Genomic DNA, 20,929 nt, shown 5'->3' with positions numbered 1-20,929 from the left:
CTGCATACATTTGTTGCCTTAATTTTTCTGTAAAAGTAAGGTACAGCATTGATTAATTACTTGCTAATCAGTTATTTAATGTATTTTACCATATGGCAATCGTATGTAAATAGGGGGACAAACATTGCATGAGGAGAATTCTTTGCATGTATTTTTATAAATTTCTGACCACCATCATTTTCTGTAAACCAAAATCACATTAGTTTTGCTAGTTCTTCCAAAACAATAAAATCTAGCCTAGCCGATTTTCAAAGCATAATGTAACATACAAAATAACATCTCATTGTAGTGTCCATCTATAAGTAGTCAGACATCACCAGAAATTGGCAGTTCACAAGTAAGACTTGTGTTGGGCACACTCACAATGTTAACTCACGCCAATACTGCACACATTCAGTATATGAAAATATGCACACTGAAAACCACAAACCTTGAGAACTTTAATGTTTAAAGACTTGAGAGTGATTTCTGTAACCTAAATTAAGGAACATTTTAATTGAACTGTGTTGTGATGAGTAAGAGTGTGGAATGTCATTGTTATCGATACAAGCGATAGTTAGACACACTGAAGCTCATTATGAATTGGGTTAATTGAACTACCAAAGTTTAGTATTTTCTCTAATAAACTGCTACTGGGTAGTGCTAAGTATGAACTGTGACATTTTAGAGTAAATGTGAACTGTGTTGTTGTGCCACAGCATAATCATTACCTTTGCCATTGTAATCGTAGGGGTGATCTAGTCCAGCATGCTAATAAACGTTTGTACTTGACAAGCTGGTCACCGTTATTAATAATCCTAGTGGAGAATAAATGTGTGCATGAGTGCAAACTAAACTGAGGTGCCATATACATCTTTGCTGAAACACCATCCCACACTCAATTACTTTCAGCTTTTAGGTGATTAAAAGTGGTGCTACTGAGGAGAGATTACGAGAACCTGGTCAATGTTTTGTCCATTTGGAAGCATTTGTTCATTCTAGGTGGTCACAAAACAGAATTCTGTGTTTGATGTCTTCAATTTATTCTATTTTGCATTATATTTCTTCTTTCTATTTGTGTACTGTGAGATTCTGTTTTTAAAAATTTTGACCTAGTGTGTCGTATAAGATAGTCCTGTGTTTTGGTTCTGTTTTGGCTGGTGTTTCTTAGTGTGTTGATCTTGTTAGGTAGCGTCCTTCCTGCAGCTTTGTTCATGGGTGTGCTTTCTTTCTTTCTTTCTTTCTTTCTTTCTTTCTTTGCCCAAAGAAAGACATTTCTTCAAAATCAGTTCACAGATATATAGCTGGCTGCATATCATTTTCTCCTTGTCAAATAATGTACTCCAATGGTTTTCAACTTGTCCATCTTGTCATAAATTTCAGTATTATCTCTTGCATACCTCTAGCTTATGATCTTCTGTGAAAAATGTAAAAGAAATATGTTTTTGAATTTACTCAAAATGTTGTACTTTATTATGTTGATATGCTAAAATTCTGCAGTAGTTTTGTTATGAAGAGCTATATGTATTGTGTGAAAATATTGTTCTGAGTGTTACTGGGGAATTCTTGCACAAGAAAGTGAAATAAAATGCACAAAGATTGAAAGAAAATATTGATCTTTCAAAATGTTCATATTTAGTATCTGTGTGTAGCCATTTTGTGATATTTAGTTGCTGTGTAGCCATTATGCTGCTCCTGACAAAGAATACAAATATTACAGATATTATATATATCAGTCAGAACCTTTATTTTAACTCAATGGCCAGAAGATACACGGCTTAAATATTAGAAAAATAAAGTTTTTGTGGCAGCACTCCCAAAATTTAACAGACGTATTATTTATTGCTCTATGAAAACATCCAGATGCGGGTGACAAACATGCCTTACAAAGAGAGAGATATTTTATGTGGGAGAGCTATGGAGACTTTCACTGTAGTGACATTTGCAGAAGGTTAGAAATGTTACATCTTTCTTGGAAGAAAGAGCGTGTTGTAGTAATGGGGTATGTGGAGCACGTTTCTTGATTTTCACAAATAGCTATTGACTAATCGACATAGTGATCCTGATTACAGTGTATGAATTGATTCCATGTTTTTTATTTTATTGCAGGCTGAAAGACTGTTGTCTTTTATCCCTCCTGATGGGAACTTCCGTCTTATGTCTTACCACATTGGATCTCAAAATATAGTAGCGATCCCTATATATGTAAGGCATAGTATTTCCTTTAAAGATGTTGGAGGAGGAAGACTGGATCTCACTGTGGGACCAAAACAGACAATTGGTAGAACTGTGAGTAAGGTTTTGTTTATAAGTAATTAATATTTTTTTTATTATTAGTGGCCAAACACTGTGTGTGAAGATGTGTAAGTAGCAGGTCATGTTGTGTAAATCTATGCTGCTTAACATTTTATAACTGAGAGAAGAGACTAGACATGTATCCAAATATTTTATTTGTTTATTTTATTTTAATTTTATTTTTTCAACGTTTTGTTGACAAGGAACCAGCAACTTTGTTAAATTTCTTAAAGTTTTTATTGACAATTCTCTTACCAAATCAAAATTCTGACTTGGTAAGAGGCATGTATGGGTTGTGGCATTCATTCTGCAAACATGTATAAAGCATGTGTTGCCACTTTGATGTTTATTATTAAGATCAGGCACTGTTAGTGCAGCCTCAGTAGGCCAGGCTTAAAAATGAACTTTTAAGATTTGAAACTGGTTGCCTAATATAATACTGTAACTGTGACAGAATCATTAATAACTGCTTTAACAAATGATATTTCTTTCGGCAAAACCTGTTACTTATCCTCCTCACATTCTTACATTGCCTGAGGGACGGGGGGAACTGTTACAATAAGAAAGAGAGAACCTAGTTTTCTAAACAGAAATTTAGAGGAAACATTTACTGTACATAGCTGTTCTTCTGTTTTACAGGTCGAGAATGTTGTTATTGAAATTCCAATGCCAAAATCTGTGCTAAACTGTAGTCTTGTTCCTAATCAAGGGAAATATTCCTTTGATCCTGTCAGTAAAGTACTGATGTGGGATATTGGACGTATAGATACATCGAGACTGCCAAATCTCCGAGGCACTGTGAGTTCACTTACACATTATAATTTGTTAGTTGTATTTAAACACACACACACACACACACACACACACACACACACACACACACACACACACAAACAAACAAGTGTAAGACATAAAGTAGCTAATTTGCACACAATTTTTGTGTTTAGTTGATTACTGAAAGAGAATGGGCCAATTACTCAGAGGCCTTTTAACACGTTCATTGGCATCGTCCAGGTAAGATTGTTAACTGGAGCACATGACAGTTTTCATTTTTGCTGTGCTGGATTTCTGTTTTGTACATTTGGATACACTTCCAATCTCTCTGACGTGATAAGACTGCAAGTGCCCAACTGCCACAGAACATTTGTGCACTCGTTAGCCTTCTCTCTTTGCCCTTCTCATTCAGCAGTTTATTAGCTTACCAAGAGTCCACTTCTGTTGCACTCCATTGTTCCAAACTCCCATTTAGTCAACATCTCACGTATTAAAACTATATGATGATCATCTAATTCCTTCTTTTTTATCGATTTATAAGGTTTTGCTCTTTCACATTTTCTTCTTAGCAACTAGGAAAGATGTTGAAAAATCTGTCTATCTTTGTTGCAGATGTTAGCTGTACAGCAATGTTTTCGAATCATAGGTGTTACACAAATTTTCTTGACAGTTTTAGTTTTACTTGTACTACAATTTTTCGTATATAATGTATAAAATCCAGATACTTGGTGTTTAAAAGCTATGAATGAGGGGTAAAACGTATTTGTCCGGACAAGGAAAGTGTTTCTGACGCAAAGGTATCAGGGTAATAATGTGTAGCAAAATTCTGGCTGGGTGAAATGCTGTGTCATGTTATAAAATAAAATGGAATAGATGTGATCTGTCAGCTAACTCAGCGACCTTCCTTTCATTTTACAGTATGACACATCTTTTCAAGCATAAGAATTGTAATAGGTTTAGAAGTGAGTCTTAAGGAAAAGTAACTGGATAATTAATTTCGGTGATATACGAGTGGAAACATCCTCAATGTTATTCTTCTTGATGCAATAATTTACCAACAGCCGTATGATTTGTAGAAGTTTATTTTATTTTATGAACTTCTATGTGCTGCTACCAGTTTCGGCATTACATTGATGCCATCTTGAGGCCCCACTTGTCATAGTCGTAAAATCGCTATACAGGGAAGGAGCCGTATAACTGGATCCGTGACTGTGATGAGTGGGGCCTGAAAATGGCATCAATATAATGCCGAAACTGGTAGCAGCACATAGTTCATAAAATAAAATAAACTTCCACAAATCATAAGGCTGTTGGTAAATTATTGCATCAAGTAGTTCATGCCAGCTGTCATCCCACGATCCATAATGGATCAACGAAGATTTGATGTTATTCAGTCTGTGTATTGAGCAAACAGTAAAGGAAACAAAAGAAAAATTTGTAGTAGGTATTAAAGTCCAAGGAGAGAGCTTTTATACTCAACAGTACATGGGAGATCTTCAAAGTAGATTTTTTCATGATTTTACAAAAAGTGCTTTGCACTTCTGTAGGGTATTGATATAAGGGTACGACATGAAATCATGTAAGTGTGAAGAAAATGGGAAAGGGCAGTGCAATCCCTGAGGTCACCTTGCCTATCTAGCCAGTACTTTGAATTACTACTATTAAAGGAACACTCAATCTTATGAAGGAAAAAGTCTTTCTGCAGTTTCATATATTACAAGAAAATATAATTTGAGACACTCGTCAAATTTTCGATCTGACTGTATGACATTCGTGACAAATTGTACTGAAATCCCAGTGTACGTATTGACACGAGTTGTATATTTGAGTATAATGTGAAGACAAAAGTGTTCCTTGATTTTATGTAAAGAATGAATCAATTGGGGTTGGGGGGGGGGGGGCAGAAGATGGTGCCTCATTTTCAGAGATGGCTAAACTTAAGTGAAAGAGAGATTGCTGTCAAACAGTAGAAGATGTGAAAAAGTTGATAGTTGACAGACGCGCTGGGACAGCTGATCAGCCACAGTTAACCAAGAAACATATATGTGGTACCTTACATTGGACACTTGTGTATGTGACTTATTACGAAAGGCACCCACTGTGTCACCCACACCTCAAATAAGCTCAGTAGTGAAAACAACTGTCCAATTAAAAAAATTGTGTGAGTAGGACAGTTAAAAATTGTGGTGTCAAGATTTCTACTTCATCCTACAAATGGATGTGTAAAAGTTTGGAGTAAATTTAACAGTAGTGACTTCTCGTGAATATTGCCCTGGCTGTTGACAATGAGTGAATAGTGCCACTATGTACATTTTCCTAGTATGTCTATCTGTGGTACAGTATACCCTGCTTCTACATTCCCAGAATTAACATTTTCACACCATTTATGACTTTACCACTCCCATTAAACTTCCTTTGTTCAAAATGGTAATTCACACCCAATTTTGCATTAACATATTTATAATGTTCCTGATTTACGCTTTATGAAAAAAATGTTTGTGGGGAAAGAATATGACATAAGTGAGATAAAATGATGCTGGCCTTCAAGTATTGTTTACAGATGTTATGTGGTTAAGTTTCTTGACAGTAGCACACTCTGTTCAGCAGATCTGAATTGGTAAAAGTCTTAACAGTTACTGTTTTATCTTCTGCTGCTGCCTAGCTCTACTCGGGATGGTGGCTGATGGGACTAACTTAGTGCCTTCAGATAAAGGTATCATGACTAGTCACAACCGTTTCCAAACTATCCCTACTGCGCACTCGCAGCTTCACGATTGCTGTGATCTTTGTGAAACCTTTACATTAACTCGAATGAAAATGTGTGCATACTTCGCGTGTTTTGTTATTTGGTCACTTGTAGTACTAGGTGACACCATTGCTCTCTTTGTGTTGCCCGATTGTTTTTGGTTTAAACAGCAAAATTTTGTATTTTTAATATTTGGCAAGACATGTTTCAAGAATTTAATCTCACCATCCAGTGCAAATGTTTATGTAAGTAGTTTTTGTGATGTTTTACCTTCAAACAATGTGGGTGACAGGTTGTGTATGTGGTTTTCTGGCTAATGTAGGACACACAGTAATTTTTAACCTCAAAAAGACAACTACAGTGCAATAAATGCAATACACCACATACGGAAACACCACAAAAATTCTTACGTAAATATTTATGCTTGAGAATGAGAATAAATTCTCAAAACACATTATGCTAAGGTTAAAAAAATATGTAACTGGTCCAGTGTTTTATTATTTAAATAATGGATGACAGTTACATGTTTTCCAAAAATGATAATATGTAGGAAATTACGTCACATGACTGTATTTCCCAGACAGTTACCTGTTCTGGTTACATTAGCATCTAAACATATTTAAAAAAAACTCTCAATCATTTTTAAATAGTAAAAAAAGTCCCAGGTGAGTATTTTGATGCCTATTATGTACGTAATTATACATAATAAATTGCAAAAATGAAAGGGGAAATCCTATATGTAACTTCCGCCACTTAAGATGTGATTTCCCATATTTTACATTTTCCCACACCATTTTTGTAAAGTTCCCTGAAAAATGTAAAAGCAGGGCTCCACTGTGTATGTAACCAGTACACAGCTGGTATCCAGAGTTGTGGTCTTCTGGATTGGTTGAGTAAGACTGGTTTTTTTCCCCCAATTGCAGTACCATCTGCTGAGATGACAGTGCATGTACTCATGACAAAAAATGGTGCAGTAGTTCTTTCAGAAACTCAGTACTCATGTTCAATTATGTGCACGACACTCCATCCTGCCCAGACAGAATGCTGTATGGAATTTGTGAGATTTTGTAGATCAGGTCCTCAATCGCTTGAACATCATGCTTCCAAATCAACATTGCTGCATTGTGTGTAGCATTGTGGGCCGCACCACATAATTCTACTACTATCAGTGTTTCATTATAATATTCTCACATCAGACTGATGATGCTATACAAAAGGCGAACATAACTAAGAATAATATGTAGATGGCGATAATCAGTAACTGTGGAGCATAGTGCTACCTTTTAATCTTTCACAGGTAAATAGTAAATAGTACTGTGACATCTTTGCATTAATAGCAGGCATGCCATCACTGAGTGGCCTTGTGCATACACTAAGGTGACAAAATTTATGGCATAGTGATATGCGCATCTACAGATAGTGGTATCACCTACACAAGGTATAAAAGGGCAGTGCATTGGTGGAGATATCATTTTTACTCAGGAGTTTCATGTGAAAAGATTTCCGATGTGATTGTGGCTGCACGAAGGGAATGAACAGCCTCGAACACGGAATGGCAGTTTGAGTTAGAGGCATGTGACATTTCATTTTATAAATCATTAGGGAAATCAACATTCAAAGATCCATAGTGTCAAGAGTATGCTGAGAATACCACATTTCAGGCATCTCCTCTCACCACGTACAACACAGTGGCCGATGGCCTTCAATTAATGGCCGAGAACAACAGCATTTGAATAAAGTTATCAGTACCAATAGACAGGCAACACTTTGTGAAGTGAATGTGGAACACACGACAAATATACCCATGAGGGCAGTATGACGAAATTTGGCATTAGTGGGCTATGGCAGCAGACGACTAACGCGAGTGCTTTTGGTAACAGCACAACATTCCCTGCAGCACGTCTCCTGGGGTCATGACCATATCGGTTGGCCCCTAGATGACTGGAAAATGTTGGCTTTGTCAGATGCATCACAATTTTATCTGGTAAGACCTGATAGCAGGGTTCGAATGTGTCACAGACACCATGAAACCGTGGATCCAAGTTGTCAACGAGGCACTGTGCGTGCACTGATGGTGGCTCCAAAATGGTGTAGGCTGTGTTCACATGGAATGGAGTTGGTCATCTGGTCTAACCGAATCAATCATTGGCTCGAAATGATTATGTTTGGCTATTCGGAGACCATTTGCAGCCATTCATGGACTTCATGTTCCTAAACAACTATGGATTTTTGTGGACGATGGTGCACCATGTCACTGGGTCACAATCATTCACAATTGATTTGAAGAACATTATGGACCATTTAAGTACTCAACATGAATCCCATTGAATGTTTAAGGGACATAATGGAGGGGTTAGTTTGTGCACAAAATCCTGCACTGGCAACACTTTTGCAATTATGGACAGCTATAGAGGCAGCATGGCTCACTATTTTTGAAGGTGACTTTAAATGACTTGTTGAATCCTTGCCACATCAAGTTTTTGCACTCTGCCAGGCAAAAGGAGGTTTGACATGACTTTTGTCATGTTATTGTAAGTATGAGATTAGCAAGCCAACAGTTCAGGGTCTGAGACCTGCTAATCTCCAATTTTTATTTCTTTTTGTCACTAATCACTTCTTTCATCTTTGTATATATTCCATGCAAGTGAAAAATGCCAAGTTACACTGTGCTTGGGATTCCATATTATATTGGTGGAGGACCCTCTTACAACTTGCTGTATAACTCAGTTCATAGTCATGAGGAATGCAAGAGTGTGCTGCTTCCCGTTAAAGTGCTTTGCTAGTGAAACTGACCTTTGCTTTTAAGTTCAGCATTACCTTTCTTTATAATTCAGTTTTGTTATACCGACATGTCATAGTTACATATTTATGTGCACAATATTTGGAAGATGCTTTGAAGTCAGTTGATGATGAAGCAGAAGTGTGTGTAATATACTGTCAGAATATTTATAGTTAAATTCCTGATTTATCTGCAATCCTTTTTGTTAACATTGCCATAAATAACAAACCTATGATCTTTTCAAATTTCAGATCAATTTGCAGTCAGGTGCTCCTGCCGTAGAATCAAATCCCTCTATAAATGTAAGTAATTAGTAGTTTTCCCATAAATGTAGTTCCAGTTTTCATATAGCTCATTGTGAATGCAGTTCATCATCAGCTGCTTTGTTTTATGTTGTGAGTGTGTAAAAGATAATGAGCAGATTTGTATCGCATATAATCTTTCTGCTTGTGTAAAGTAATGATATGCATGTGTGTATTAGGCCTTTCTTACGATTTGAATATATTTTGTTTCTTTAGTTCTTAGATGCTGCCTTTCTCGTTTATTCCCATTTAAGCATTTTTCCCCCATTATAAAGCTTTTGCTGTTCACTTCGGCGGCTGCTGCTGCTGCTGCTGCTAATATTCCTTAGTGATCAGTCAGTCTTGACTGACAGTTGTGAATTAATAAATTAATTATCTGTGTTCTTAAGTGAAGTGGCTATTGAAATGGATGATGCAGCTGCAAGGACAGTAAATAATCATTTAAATTCAGTTCCTCAAATTTTAATTAACTTTGCTGACTAAGAAACTTGTTTAAGATGACTACATAGATTTTATACAGATGCATCCATTGTTTTAAACTAAAATGCTAAATATAAATGAAAGTCATATGTATTGGCATTATAGCCTCTTTTTTTATGACAGTCCTATCTTTGACCCATGTCCCCTGCACACTAAAGTAGGAGATGATGTGCAAAAGAGTCCACCCATTTGCTCAACTGTAATTTTCAACACCAACAGCTGCAGCTGTGACAGATGCTGGGTCCAGCCGTGGATTTCCGCTTCAGAAAGGGTTGATGCTACATGCCCCCTAGAGGCCCAGAGTCTCGTCAGTAACAGCGTTGAGTTGAAGTGGGGAGGGGTCTATTGTCAGGCTGCGGTTGCTCAAAGAAATATCATTATTCACCATAAATTTTATTGAAGAACAAACTACCACAACTGTAGCACACTTTGCAGTGGCAATGTCCTCCCCCCTCCCCAAGCAGTACAGTTTGTTTCTGAACTTGAGCACCATGTGTGTGTAATTGATGTTGTCTCTGGTTGCCACCTTCGTGGGCAAACCAGGTAAAAATTTCCACACTTTACTACAAAACTAGCTGAGAAACTTGGCGTTGCCAGGGTATTTATTTATTCTAATCTAATCTTCTATTATCTGTCGCCTTTTCCCTCCTCCTCCTCTGCCTGTCGTCTCCTCCCCCTCTGCCCGTCGCCTCCTCCCCCTCTGCCCGTCGCCTCCTCCCCCCCTCCCCCTCTGCCCGTCGCCTCCTCTCCCTCTCCCCCTCTGCCCGTCGCCTCCTCCCCCTCTGCCCGTCGCCTCCTCCCCCTCTGCCCGTCGCCTCCTCCCCCTCTGCCCGTCGCCTCCTCCCCCTCTGCCCGTCGCCTCCTCCCCCTCTGCCCGTCGCCTCCTCCCCCTCTGCCCGTCGCCTCCTCCCCCTCTGCCCGTCGCCTCCTCCCCCTCTGCCCGTCGCCTCCTCCCCCTCTGCCCGTCGCCTCCTCCCCCTCTGCCCGTCGCCTCCTCCACTGTCTATGCTCTAGAGGCTGATTAGCTTCCGGTTGTGTTGAATACTCAAATCTCAGGGCCTTTTGTCCGCGTATCAGTGTGGTTTCCAGGAAGAATGGTCTGCAACTGACTATTTACTCGGATTGAAAACAGCAATCAGATGAGCTTTTACTAACCACTGACACCTTGTCGCAGTCTTCTTTGACCTACATAAGGCATACAACATGGCTTGACGCTATCACATTTTAGTTACTGTCCATGACTTGGGCTTTCGCAGCCCCATTCCCATTTTTGTCTACGAGTTTTTATCCCACTGGCTCTTTCGGGTTTGAGTTAGCATCTCACTCAGCACCCCTTGGACCCAGGAGAAAAATACAGTATTATTCTTTTTCTGGTCAGTGTGGTAAAATTTTGTAATTGTGATTTTGTTTTCATATGAGAGGACTGTCAGTTGGTTTGAAAAAAAGTTAATATATTCTTTCAAGTTAGATTCGAACCAGCTGTCTATGGACGTCCTCTTTTATAATTTGACGGTCCACCACTCTTAACAATTGAGCTACCAAATAATTTAGGCAAAAATGGGTAAAATGACAATTTTCACTAAGAATTCCATTTGAATGACGCTATCCTTCCTTGTAACAGTGGGAAAGCATATATTGGAGGTAAATTAATGTTAACTTTACAGTGCAAAACTTTATTTAATGAAGCTAGCAACTCATACGTCGACATGGTGGCAATTTGCTGGTACATTGCGATCACATTTTACGCATCTTCTCATTCTTTGGAACACTCAAAAACAAATTATTAGGAGTTTTTATAGATGTATTTGTACAGTACGGTACTAAACACCATTCATAACCCATTTTCCGAAAAGTAAATTCCAAAACAAGATGGCACTGTGAATTAACATTACGACAGTAGGAGCAGCGAGCTAGCCATTGGCGTTGCAGGTGTCATGACTCAAATGGAGCGTTTTTATGGGCTATCAAATTATGTGAATTTCATTTCTGTTTTTATAAAAGAATATTGAAATTCATGAGGAAAATATAATTAGGAACATAAATTGACATAATTTTTCATTTAAGAGAGTTTCCAGAAAATAGCTATGGGACACGGGTTTCTGACTAAGTAAGGCATGGAAACCCGTACTTACCTCAATCAAAGAAAATCATAACATCCGTACATGAGATGCGATCCAGACAGTGACCAGCAGATAACTAACGCTCTCCACCACACCGCCACAGCCGCACTTCCCCCCGCCAGTGAGCACAGCGTGGAACTTGTGAGGCCAGAATTCTGGACCTACAGGTATATATACTGGTAGTGCACTGCAGACCCCCTCATTCCATCAGTACCACATGATGATGGCAGAATGGTTGTTCACTGCAATATCGTGGAACTCCAACGATTGCCTCCGGCAGTACACCCGAGAACCTTGGAAGCATCATATATACCGGGAAAGCCTCATATCATGTATAAACTGATATGATTTAGTTTTCTAAACCTGAGCACTGTGTATTAATTAAAAGCTCATATCACTTCCCAATCCTGGCTACACCTACGAGCGGGTGTACAAAGACAGGGTGACTGCAGTATTGGCAGACCACTTGCTACACATCCAAGCCACAGGCTTGTCATGACTTACGTGGTTGAAAATGCTTCTTCAGAAAAACATGTACACATGGAGCTGTTACAAATACTTGTCAATTTTAGTCAAAGGGATCTCAGTCTGGTGGCAACCACCTACAAGGGAGGGTATACGCCGGTTGTCGGGGCAACATGCTTCTGTAAACAGCCGCCATGAAACTTGACCTCTGGCAATGGTGAGCTTACTGCTGGCTGGTAAGTCCACTGTTGTGGCCTTAGTGCCTTGCTGCCGGTAGGTCACCTCCAGGCTCACTTCAGCCGCAGCCAGCCTTCTGCCCTGGGGCAGCCATTCAAGGCCAGGGTAGTGCAGTTACCCAACCACCTACACCTTGGTGGGCATACTGATGTGTATGTCTCTGCTTGCAAGATTGGACACCACTGCTGAGGGCTGACTTCCTATACAAGAACAACAGCATGTTCCCGCACCATCCAGTTGCCCTGCCCTGAACTGCAGAGCTGTGCCCAGATGGCACATGGCCCAACAAATACCCAACACATCAGTGTTGCTGTCAAGCCACTGGCGTCACAGCAGGTCATGGGCCATCTGTAATATCAGCACCTTCTCAGTCGTTGCCTACAGCACATGCACAGGGGACATTGCCACCATGCAGTGCGCTACAAATGTTGTAGTTCGTTGTTCAGCAAAATGTGTGACTAATGATTATTTTTCTTTGAGCAACCATTGGTCGTCATCTTAAAACCAACCCCACCTCGGTTCAGCCCAGCTACTGTGAAGTTCATCCCTCCCGGGCCTCTGTAGTATGTTACAGCTATTAATTATTTCTCCTCTCTCCATTTTCACAATCTTGCCTCTGCATGGAGTGACGTTGCATGTGTATTCCTGTATTAGTTCCCTTCTTGACACTGTAGGCAGGCAGCTGCACTAACGTTTATAACACTCACAAATATGACCTTGCTAATTGCACTGCCCATTGACATACAGAAGTACAAACTGGATTGCATGAGCATGAAAAAACATTTTAAGCTGTCAATGTAAAATCACTCATAACTTCTGAACGTGTGTGTGTGTGTGTGTGTGTGTGTGTGTGTGTGTGTGTGTGTGTGTGTGTGTGCGTGCGTGCGTGCGCGCGCGCGCGCGCGCGCTTCGAAATTAACATGTTTGGTAAAAACATAATTGTGTGTTTTATTATTTTTCTAGGTTCAGTTCACCATTAATCAGCTAGCTGTTTCTGGTCTCAAAGTTAATCGATTGGATATGTATGGTGAGAAGTACAAACCTTTTAAAGGTGTAAAATATATTACTAAAGCTGGACGTTTCCAAATACGAATGTAAAATTTATGTGACTGTATGATAGTTGACTGGAGTCAGCTGAAAAGTAGTGAGTATAAATTATGATGTATGAACTAAACTCACAAGCAGAGCTAATTGTTTTCTCCAGTACACTATATATTGTTTTGCATACAAGACATTGAATATTCAGAATACATGTATTTACACGCCACTGTATTGGCTTCTGCTTTTTTTGTAAAAGGTGATCTACAGTACAAACAACGGAGTTTATTACCAGTAAGAGAGATATACAGGGTGTCCCTGGAAGAATGGTCAGTATTTGGGGATCTGATAGGAGTGATCATTTGAAGCAAAAAAAGTTGAATATACATAGGCTCCAAAATCCATACCTCAAGAGATACGAGCACTTGGTCATCATTGTTTCTTGAAACTCATCTCTTCTACTGAACATGGTCTAATTAGCTCTTAAGGTATGCATTTTAGAGCCCATATTTACTGCACAATTTTTTCTTGTTTTGGTCTGTACTACAACCTCCCAAAATATGAAGCAATGTACTTACAGTAAAAGAGAACTGTTTCACAGCATGTAGTAGTGCTCATAGCTCTTATAGTATGCATTCTAGAACTCGTTTTTATTAGACATTCTTGCTTCATATGACCATTCCTGTCAGATCCCTGAATATTTACCATTCCTCCTGGGACACCGTGCCCGCATCTCGTGGTCGTGCGGTAGCGTTCTCGCTTCCCACGCCCGGGTTCCCATCTTCGATTCCCGGCGGGGTCAGGGATTTTCTCTGCCTCGTGATGGCTGGGTGTTGTGTGCTGTCCTTAGGTTAGTTAGGTTTAAGTAGTTCTAAGTTCTAGGGGACTGATGACCATAGATGTTAAGTCCCATAGTGCTCAGAGCCATTTGGGACACCATGCATATACAACATTCTATTAAGGACACTGCAAGCTATCTTATGTCTGTGTTTCCAAGCAAAGTTCAGTCCAAGCCATATCAAATTCTGTCTGTTACAATTAAAGTCCATCAGAATAACACCCTAGGCAGTATAATAATAGTTGTGTAGTGTACTCCATTATTTGCATTGAAATCAGCTTAGGCTGGCCGGCTACTGTGGCCAGGGCACATGCCTGAGGATTGTGCCTTCTGATTAGTGGTAATGTTGCTCCAGCTACTCAGTTTCCATGGTAATGTTGGCTGGTACCGCTACATACCTACCCCCCCCCCCCCCCCCACTACCCCCCCCCCCCCCTCACCCAAAGCAGCGAGCAGCAGGGGAGAAGAGGAAGGTGGTGTATGATCTGGAGAGGCCACTACTAGGGAAGGCAACAAGTAGGTGTCCACATACATTGCTGCAGAAGGCTGAGGCAGGACAATGCTTGATGAGGCATAAAAGAGTTGCCAGGAGCCCAGACAGTCTGCTGGGGTGGAGGAGCAAATGGCTGCTGCGTGGGATGATGAAGGCAAAATCGGTTTCAATTATGCCGCAGAAATCAGTGGTGGCACGCTGAGATATACTGAATGGATCTGTGGCAGACAGAGAGTGCCTTACGCACCCAGATTAGGTGGTGCCCAAAATGACAAGCCCAAACCAATAAGCCAGCCTGGAAGAGAGAAGTGTCAGCTGCAACTTGGGGCAGTGGACACAGCATATCCGAAAGGGTACAGTGAAGGCAACCATGAAGTCAGCCTGCTGACGTTGATCAGTGGCCCTGCCAGTTGCTGCAAAGCCAAAGTGGGAAAGGTGGAAATCCAGTCTGAATTTAGATGGAAACCACAAATTCATGTGAACTGAAAGTGAGGTCTCATTGGGAACTGGGACTGCGCCTTCTCATTTGCATGTAACGTCACTTCTGAGTAGTGGGTAGAATAATGAAAGTTAGACAAGTTCAGTGTCCAGTGCTGGAGATGATGGGCAGTCCAGTCTGGTATGGATTGCTTGGGGCCAAATGTAGTGAGCAAAGGACGATGATATGTAATGAGATGAAATCTCTGTCTGTAAAGGAATAACTGAAATTCCGAACTGCGTAAATAATGAGAAGGGGGCTCCCACACTCTGAGAATAGTGTTGCTGAGAAGCAGGTAAGATCTTGAAAGCATATGCGCTAGGGCGCACAGTTCCATCAGGGTATTTACATTATAGGACTGTGCTGATACCACGGGGAGACGTGTCTGTTGCTATCACCAGAAGCAAACTAGGGGTGTACATCTCTAAACATAGTGCTGTCTTAAGGTAGTATTTTAAAGTCTAGAAAGCATGTCAACAACTAGATGACCAGTCCAGATGCATGCCTTGACACCGTAGCTGGTTCAGTGTGTAAGAGAGTTCTGATAGGTTTTCAGTCGATCGATCATAAGAGTTTTTCTTTCTGAGAACCACTTGTAAGTCTTCAACATTTATGCGGGCCTGCATCTTGCCACATCGTGATCCTTTGTTAGTTTTAGTCCATTTTTTGAGTGTTTAAACACTAAATATGTTGTATTCAAGTCCTCTTCTTATCTATCTCTAGAACAAAAGCTCAAGGTTGTGAAGATGGTCCTGTGAAGTTGTACCCATGACCAAAATATCATCAAGTTATGCAGCACTGTTGATAATGCCCTATAGTAGTTGATCCATAAAATAGTAAAATATAGTAAGAGCTGAGATATTCCATAAGATCCCCATTATAAATGGTTAAGTCCATGTGGCTTGTTTAGTACAAAGTACGTTTGTGATGTTGCATCTGTCTCGGTGAGGTCAATTCAACTAAATACAGTGCAGTGGCCAAATTTTACAGTGTGTTCATCTGTGGCCAGTAGAGGATAAGTTTCCACTTCAGCTTTTGCATCTGTTGATACTTTGAAATTGTCACGATGTCTCTAGGTGATGTTGGGTTTATGTACAGTTACCATGTGAGTGGCCCATTGACTACAAAGACTAGGGGTTACAATGTCTCCATGAATGAACCTATCTGGCTCTAATTTGAGGCCGTCTTTAAGAATCGGAGACACGGGCAGGGCTTTGAAGAAGTGCAGAGCTGCTGCCACTTTAACGATATAAGCTTAGAAATCAGTAATTTGGGCATAAATATCATTTGGGTGGCGATTCTTTTGGAAAACCTGGAATTCTCAGGGAATTAACATTTTACCCAGAAAAATATGGGAAATCTCAGGGAATTTCCGAAATTTGATAAAATCTCAGAGAATCCTTCATTTTTAACCTAGCATTAAATTTCATTGAGTTTTATAAATTACAAATTTTAAAATACTTAATATTTCAAAGTGTGTTAATTATGTATATATATATATATATAGATTATCAGTTTTAAAAACTGTGATTAAACTGCAGATTATAGCTGGTATATAGCTCAGCTGAAAGGAAAGAAAAGTCATTATTGTGATATGGTGCTGCCCAGTCACCATTTATTTATCAGTAGCTGGTCGACACCGTCATCCTCACCCTCACACCTGGAATTCTCAGGGAATTATTTTTCCCATGCATTCACTGGGAGACATAAAGGTGATATGGGCCCTTCAGATGGCGTGGTGTGCACTGTTTCATGAACTGTAAATCCAAAAATTTGAAGCTGTCCCAGAGACACTGTCCACTATCAAGTCAGCTACTAACGAAAATTTACTGGATGAGTAACTCAGTTAGAAGTAAGTAAAACTAGAAACTTACCTGAAAAAGGCACACAATGACATCCATAGGCCTAAAGATTTGCCTCGACTGTCTGCAATGCTGGTGAACCTAAACATAATTAGATTGGTTTAGCAGTGACACAGAAGCACAGATTTCCGGAAGGAATCGCAAAGGATGCTTGTCAATGAATGCAGCTGAGTAAATTATCCGGGCCACATTTTGAGAAGTCGACACAATAGATTTCTCACCCACTTGGTTTGCTACATATCTGCATCAGAATTGCTGCAATGTGTCTCTTGCGGGTGTTCTTTTCTGCCACACCTATGACATATCGCATACCAATGGGGGCAGGTGTGTGTGTGTGTGTGTGTGTGTGTGTGTGTGTGTGGAATGAAATGATGTTTACAGCTGAGTAGTGGCATTGCTAGTGAAATGGTCCATCACCACCAATGTGGTCCTTCACGAGGACAGCTGGGTTGCAGAGTAAGCGTGGGACCTGTCAGGCGGCATGGCATCCTGCGTAAGTGGTGTCAAGAGTGTTAACTGTCATGGTGTCTTCTTCTACCAGAAACAAATCTGTGCTTCATGGGCAGTCTTGTGGGCTTCAGCAATTTGCATAACTTGCATCAGAGATGGATCTCATTTTCTCAGTACAATCTCCCCAAAGTTGTACCCATGTTAATATTTCTAATTGCAGTTCCTTCTTAACTGCAGTTGGTCAGCAGCCCAGTTCAGACAATTGATTGGGGTCCTTCCTTTGATGTGAGAATTCTAACCTGTCTGCAATAATATGTTTCTTCATTGACAGATGTTCTCACAATAAAGAAAACATTTGAGGTAACTCGAGTTCTGCTCTATTTATTAATGGTTCTACTTTTTGTATTAGTTGGTACAGTGTGGGATTTCCTGACAAAGATGTGACCTTTTGTTTTTCTGTATCAGAAACTGTTGAAAGGCTACAGGCACAGGTGGTGTGAGAGATGTTCCTGCTACATTCGCTAATACTTGCACTGCCTTTAATATTGCTACTGTTAGTTCATGATAACCCTGTGTGATATTTTTTAAGAGTTGCTGTAAGTATTTCACAATTGAACAATTTTGTAACTGAGCAAGAATGCGTGTTTTGAAAGTCTGATTTGAATGCATCACAGGTCGAGAGTCATCATAGATAATACAAAAACACTCATAGTGGACTCTATGCTGTACTTTTATGTAATTGTCCAGTTACATTCTATTTAATTTAAATGTCACTTTAGAGCTCTTAATATTATATCTGTAAGAATGGATGATGATTAATTTTTTACTGGTATTTAGCTTGATGCATATTGTTCTGTTATTGGATGTTCACAATTATAATTGTTGGCAATGTATTAACTGTAGATCATCTATATTACAGGTTCACATATATGTTGCTAAATTTTCACAGTTGCCCATTTCTGGGAAACTGATGTATCACCTGTACTGCAGTTGACAAGAAGCAGCTGGTAAAGAAACACATTCTGGACAATAAGACACATGTCGGTGTCAATCTCGCAGAAGTGTGTTAATGTCTTCAGATGGGAAAAGACTAAAATTATTATAGCATGGATAATTTGGAAAATATAATTTAATGTAATCTGTGATAAGTACGTAGGTTGAAAAATTCTTGGGCTCTGAGTTTCTGTTGGCCACATACGTAGAAAGGAAGGAAACTGAGTAAAAAAGAAGGTGAGAGCAGGAGGAGGGGGACTGAGTGTGACATGTCGTTGGCTAATTTAGATTAATATGAACACTGGTCTGGAGATAAAAACTTGTTACAGAGTGAATATGTTCGAACATGCAGAGCAGTGTCTGAGAGACTGAATGCTTAATTTTGCCTAATCCTCAGTAAAGTTTGTAGTAGCTTTATTTGTGGAATGCTGTTGGGACCTTGTTTCATGTATAGGCGACACCTCTCTCTTATCCTCATGTGTCTTTGAACTCTGGGAATTACCTTTGGGTGACCTATTATCCATAGTTGTGTATCCTAGTAGTGCCTATTCAATTTAAAAAAATTGAATCCTTGAAGTTATCTATACAGTCACAGTTACTATTATTATTATTAGGCCAGGATATATTTAAAGCTAATCTCTCCATTATGGATATCCTCCTTCCTATTAGTGAGTGAAACTAAAGCATTTGATCTGAACATTTATGCTGCAGCAATACAATTAATTCTGTTAATTATTTCTATTCTGCCATTCTCTTCAAATTTCATCTCGGCTCATTATATTAACACACTCAACACTCAATATTTTAACATATTGCTAATGTGTTACCACATTGTAATGTCACAAATGTTCATGAAAATACTGGATGCTCATGGTGACTGAAATTGAGGGTAAATAATTTCAAACATAATTTTAAATTGAGTGTGAAACTGTACTTCCTGTGAAGTAGTTTCACTAAAAATGGCAGAAAGAAGAATTGCAAGATTACAGAAACAGTTTTACGTAATATTTGTAAATTTTGCGGGTTCTGAAGTCCTAGTGAATGGAGAAATGTGAAGAAATGAATTAAGGGGAGGGGGGGGGGGGGGGGCAATGGAGTGCTTACCAGAGTACGTGCATAAAAATTTAGGAAAGAGGAAAGTTTTCTTCCCTCAGCTTAGTAGTGTAATGAGGTGGAGAGCAAAAGTCCATATCACAGAGTTCCTTCACACTACAGTGAACAGTAATATGAGTAATATGCACGTGTGTGTGTGTGTGTGTGTGTGTGTGTGTGTGTGTGTGTGTGTGTGTGTGTTTGTAAGGTAAGATGTTCTTGAGAGATAGAAACCTAGAGAGGCCAGAATATTCATTGCAAGATAATGAACGGCACAATAAGACATAAATGACAAAGTATCTTACATGGCAGGTGGCAATTGTGTGATGATGATAGTGGCTGCTATCAGTCTTGTATGCTGTCCAACTTTTTGTATGCTAATAGTCTCACATCCAGGCTAATAGACACCATCTGTTTGCAGAGCTGACTAAGGATCAGGTTGTGAGACCATCAGTTGTTTCCAGTGCCATTGTAAGTACTCTCACTAATGATTTACTGTCGAGTTTTTTGTGAGAATGAGAATACGGCAAGGACACTGGCAACATTATTTCTCAGTCTGTTGTGAATTGTAGACAGAAGATAATATGTCAGTTCCAAAGCTCCCTAACCCACAAATTATATCCAATAGCCTTTTGCTGGCACCACCACCACCACCACCACCACCACCACCACCACCACCTCCATCAAATCCAACTACTCACCTCTCAAGTTTCACCACTGACTGCTGTGAACTGTTGTATGTTCCTACCTATGCTTACACATATTTTATCATTCAATTCAGTTCCATGTCTTGCAATGCAGTGAGTAAAGACAGCTGCTTACCCTGAGGTGTGAAACAGTGGGTATGCGCATAAAAAAGATGTTTAACACTATAGCTCAGCTTTTCAACTACTACTGTCCTGCAGTTTGTAGGGACCAGGAGGGAGGGGGGGGGGGGGGGGGGGCAGTGGGAGAGCAAGGTACACAATGCATGTGCAAATGTTTGTCCTTGTTCCTTGTTAGGCCACAAATTTTGTTCATCATTTTATTTGACTATTGTATTTTTGTTGCATATTCAGTCACCATTTGTGAAACACCTTTCATCGTGACCAGATGCTATTGAGGTGGAGGAATTTTAATCTCTCCTACCCATTGTTTATATCTGATCTTCAATATTTCTTATAGAAATCCACAAAATGAGGCATGACTTCTTGTATTACTTTTAGTTTATGAATTGCTGATTATTAGTCATTATTTTATGACATACATCTGGCAGTTTAAAATCAAATGGAATGCAGCTTATTGGATAAAAGTTGAAAAGTTGTAAAAAATGTGATATAGTAACAGTGTTATTAATGGAACTAAAGAATAAATCATGTGAGGTAGACTGTGGTAATATTTTTGTATTACTCTTTCTACCAGTGAGAAATACGTGCTGTCTGCAATTAATAAATGTTAATTTTATTTAACTGTTCAGTGCACTATACATTATTTCACTCCCTTTTAACAACCTTCGATGGTGATGTTTC

The 20,929-nt window shown here is 39.6% G+C and overlaps 1 protein-coding gene across 3 annotated transcripts in view; it reads left to right on the top strand.

The window, feature by feature from the left end:
• Nucleotides 1-19,626, top strand: part of LOC126471187 (AP-3 complex subunit mu-1) — a 173,047-nt gene extending 153,421 nt beyond the window's left edge. For 2 of the 3 annotated variants that reach the window (XM_050099294.1, XM_050099295.1), the window contains exons 7-11: nt 2,089-2,268; nt 2,914-3,072; nt 8,825-8,875; nt 13,141-13,321; nt 18,256-19,626. In XM_050099294.1, the coding sequence (XP_049955251.1) occupies nt 2,089-2,268; nt 2,914-3,072; nt 8,825-8,875; nt 13,141-13,275 (525 nt within the window). In that variant the 3' untranslated portion in view covers nt 13,276-13,321; nt 18,256-19,626. The remainder of the gene's footprint in view (nt 1-2,088; nt 2,269-2,913; nt 3,073-8,824; nt 8,876-13,140; nt 13,322-18,255) is intronic. The other variant, XM_050099296.1, reaches the window with a different exon arrangement.
• Nucleotides 19,627-20,929: the final 1,303 nt, after the last annotated feature.

Source organism: Schistocerca serialis, chromosome 3 (assembly GCF_023864345.2).
Source record: "Schistocerca serialis cubense isolate TAMUIC-IGC-003099 chromosome 3, iqSchSeri2.2, whole genome shotgun sequence".
Lineage (NCBI taxonomy): Eukaryota > Metazoa > Arthropoda > Insecta > Orthoptera > Acrididae > Schistocerca > Schistocerca serialis.
The sequence above is the reverse complement of the archived record's forward strand: the minus strand, read 5'-3'. Positions and strand labels throughout refer to the sequence as shown.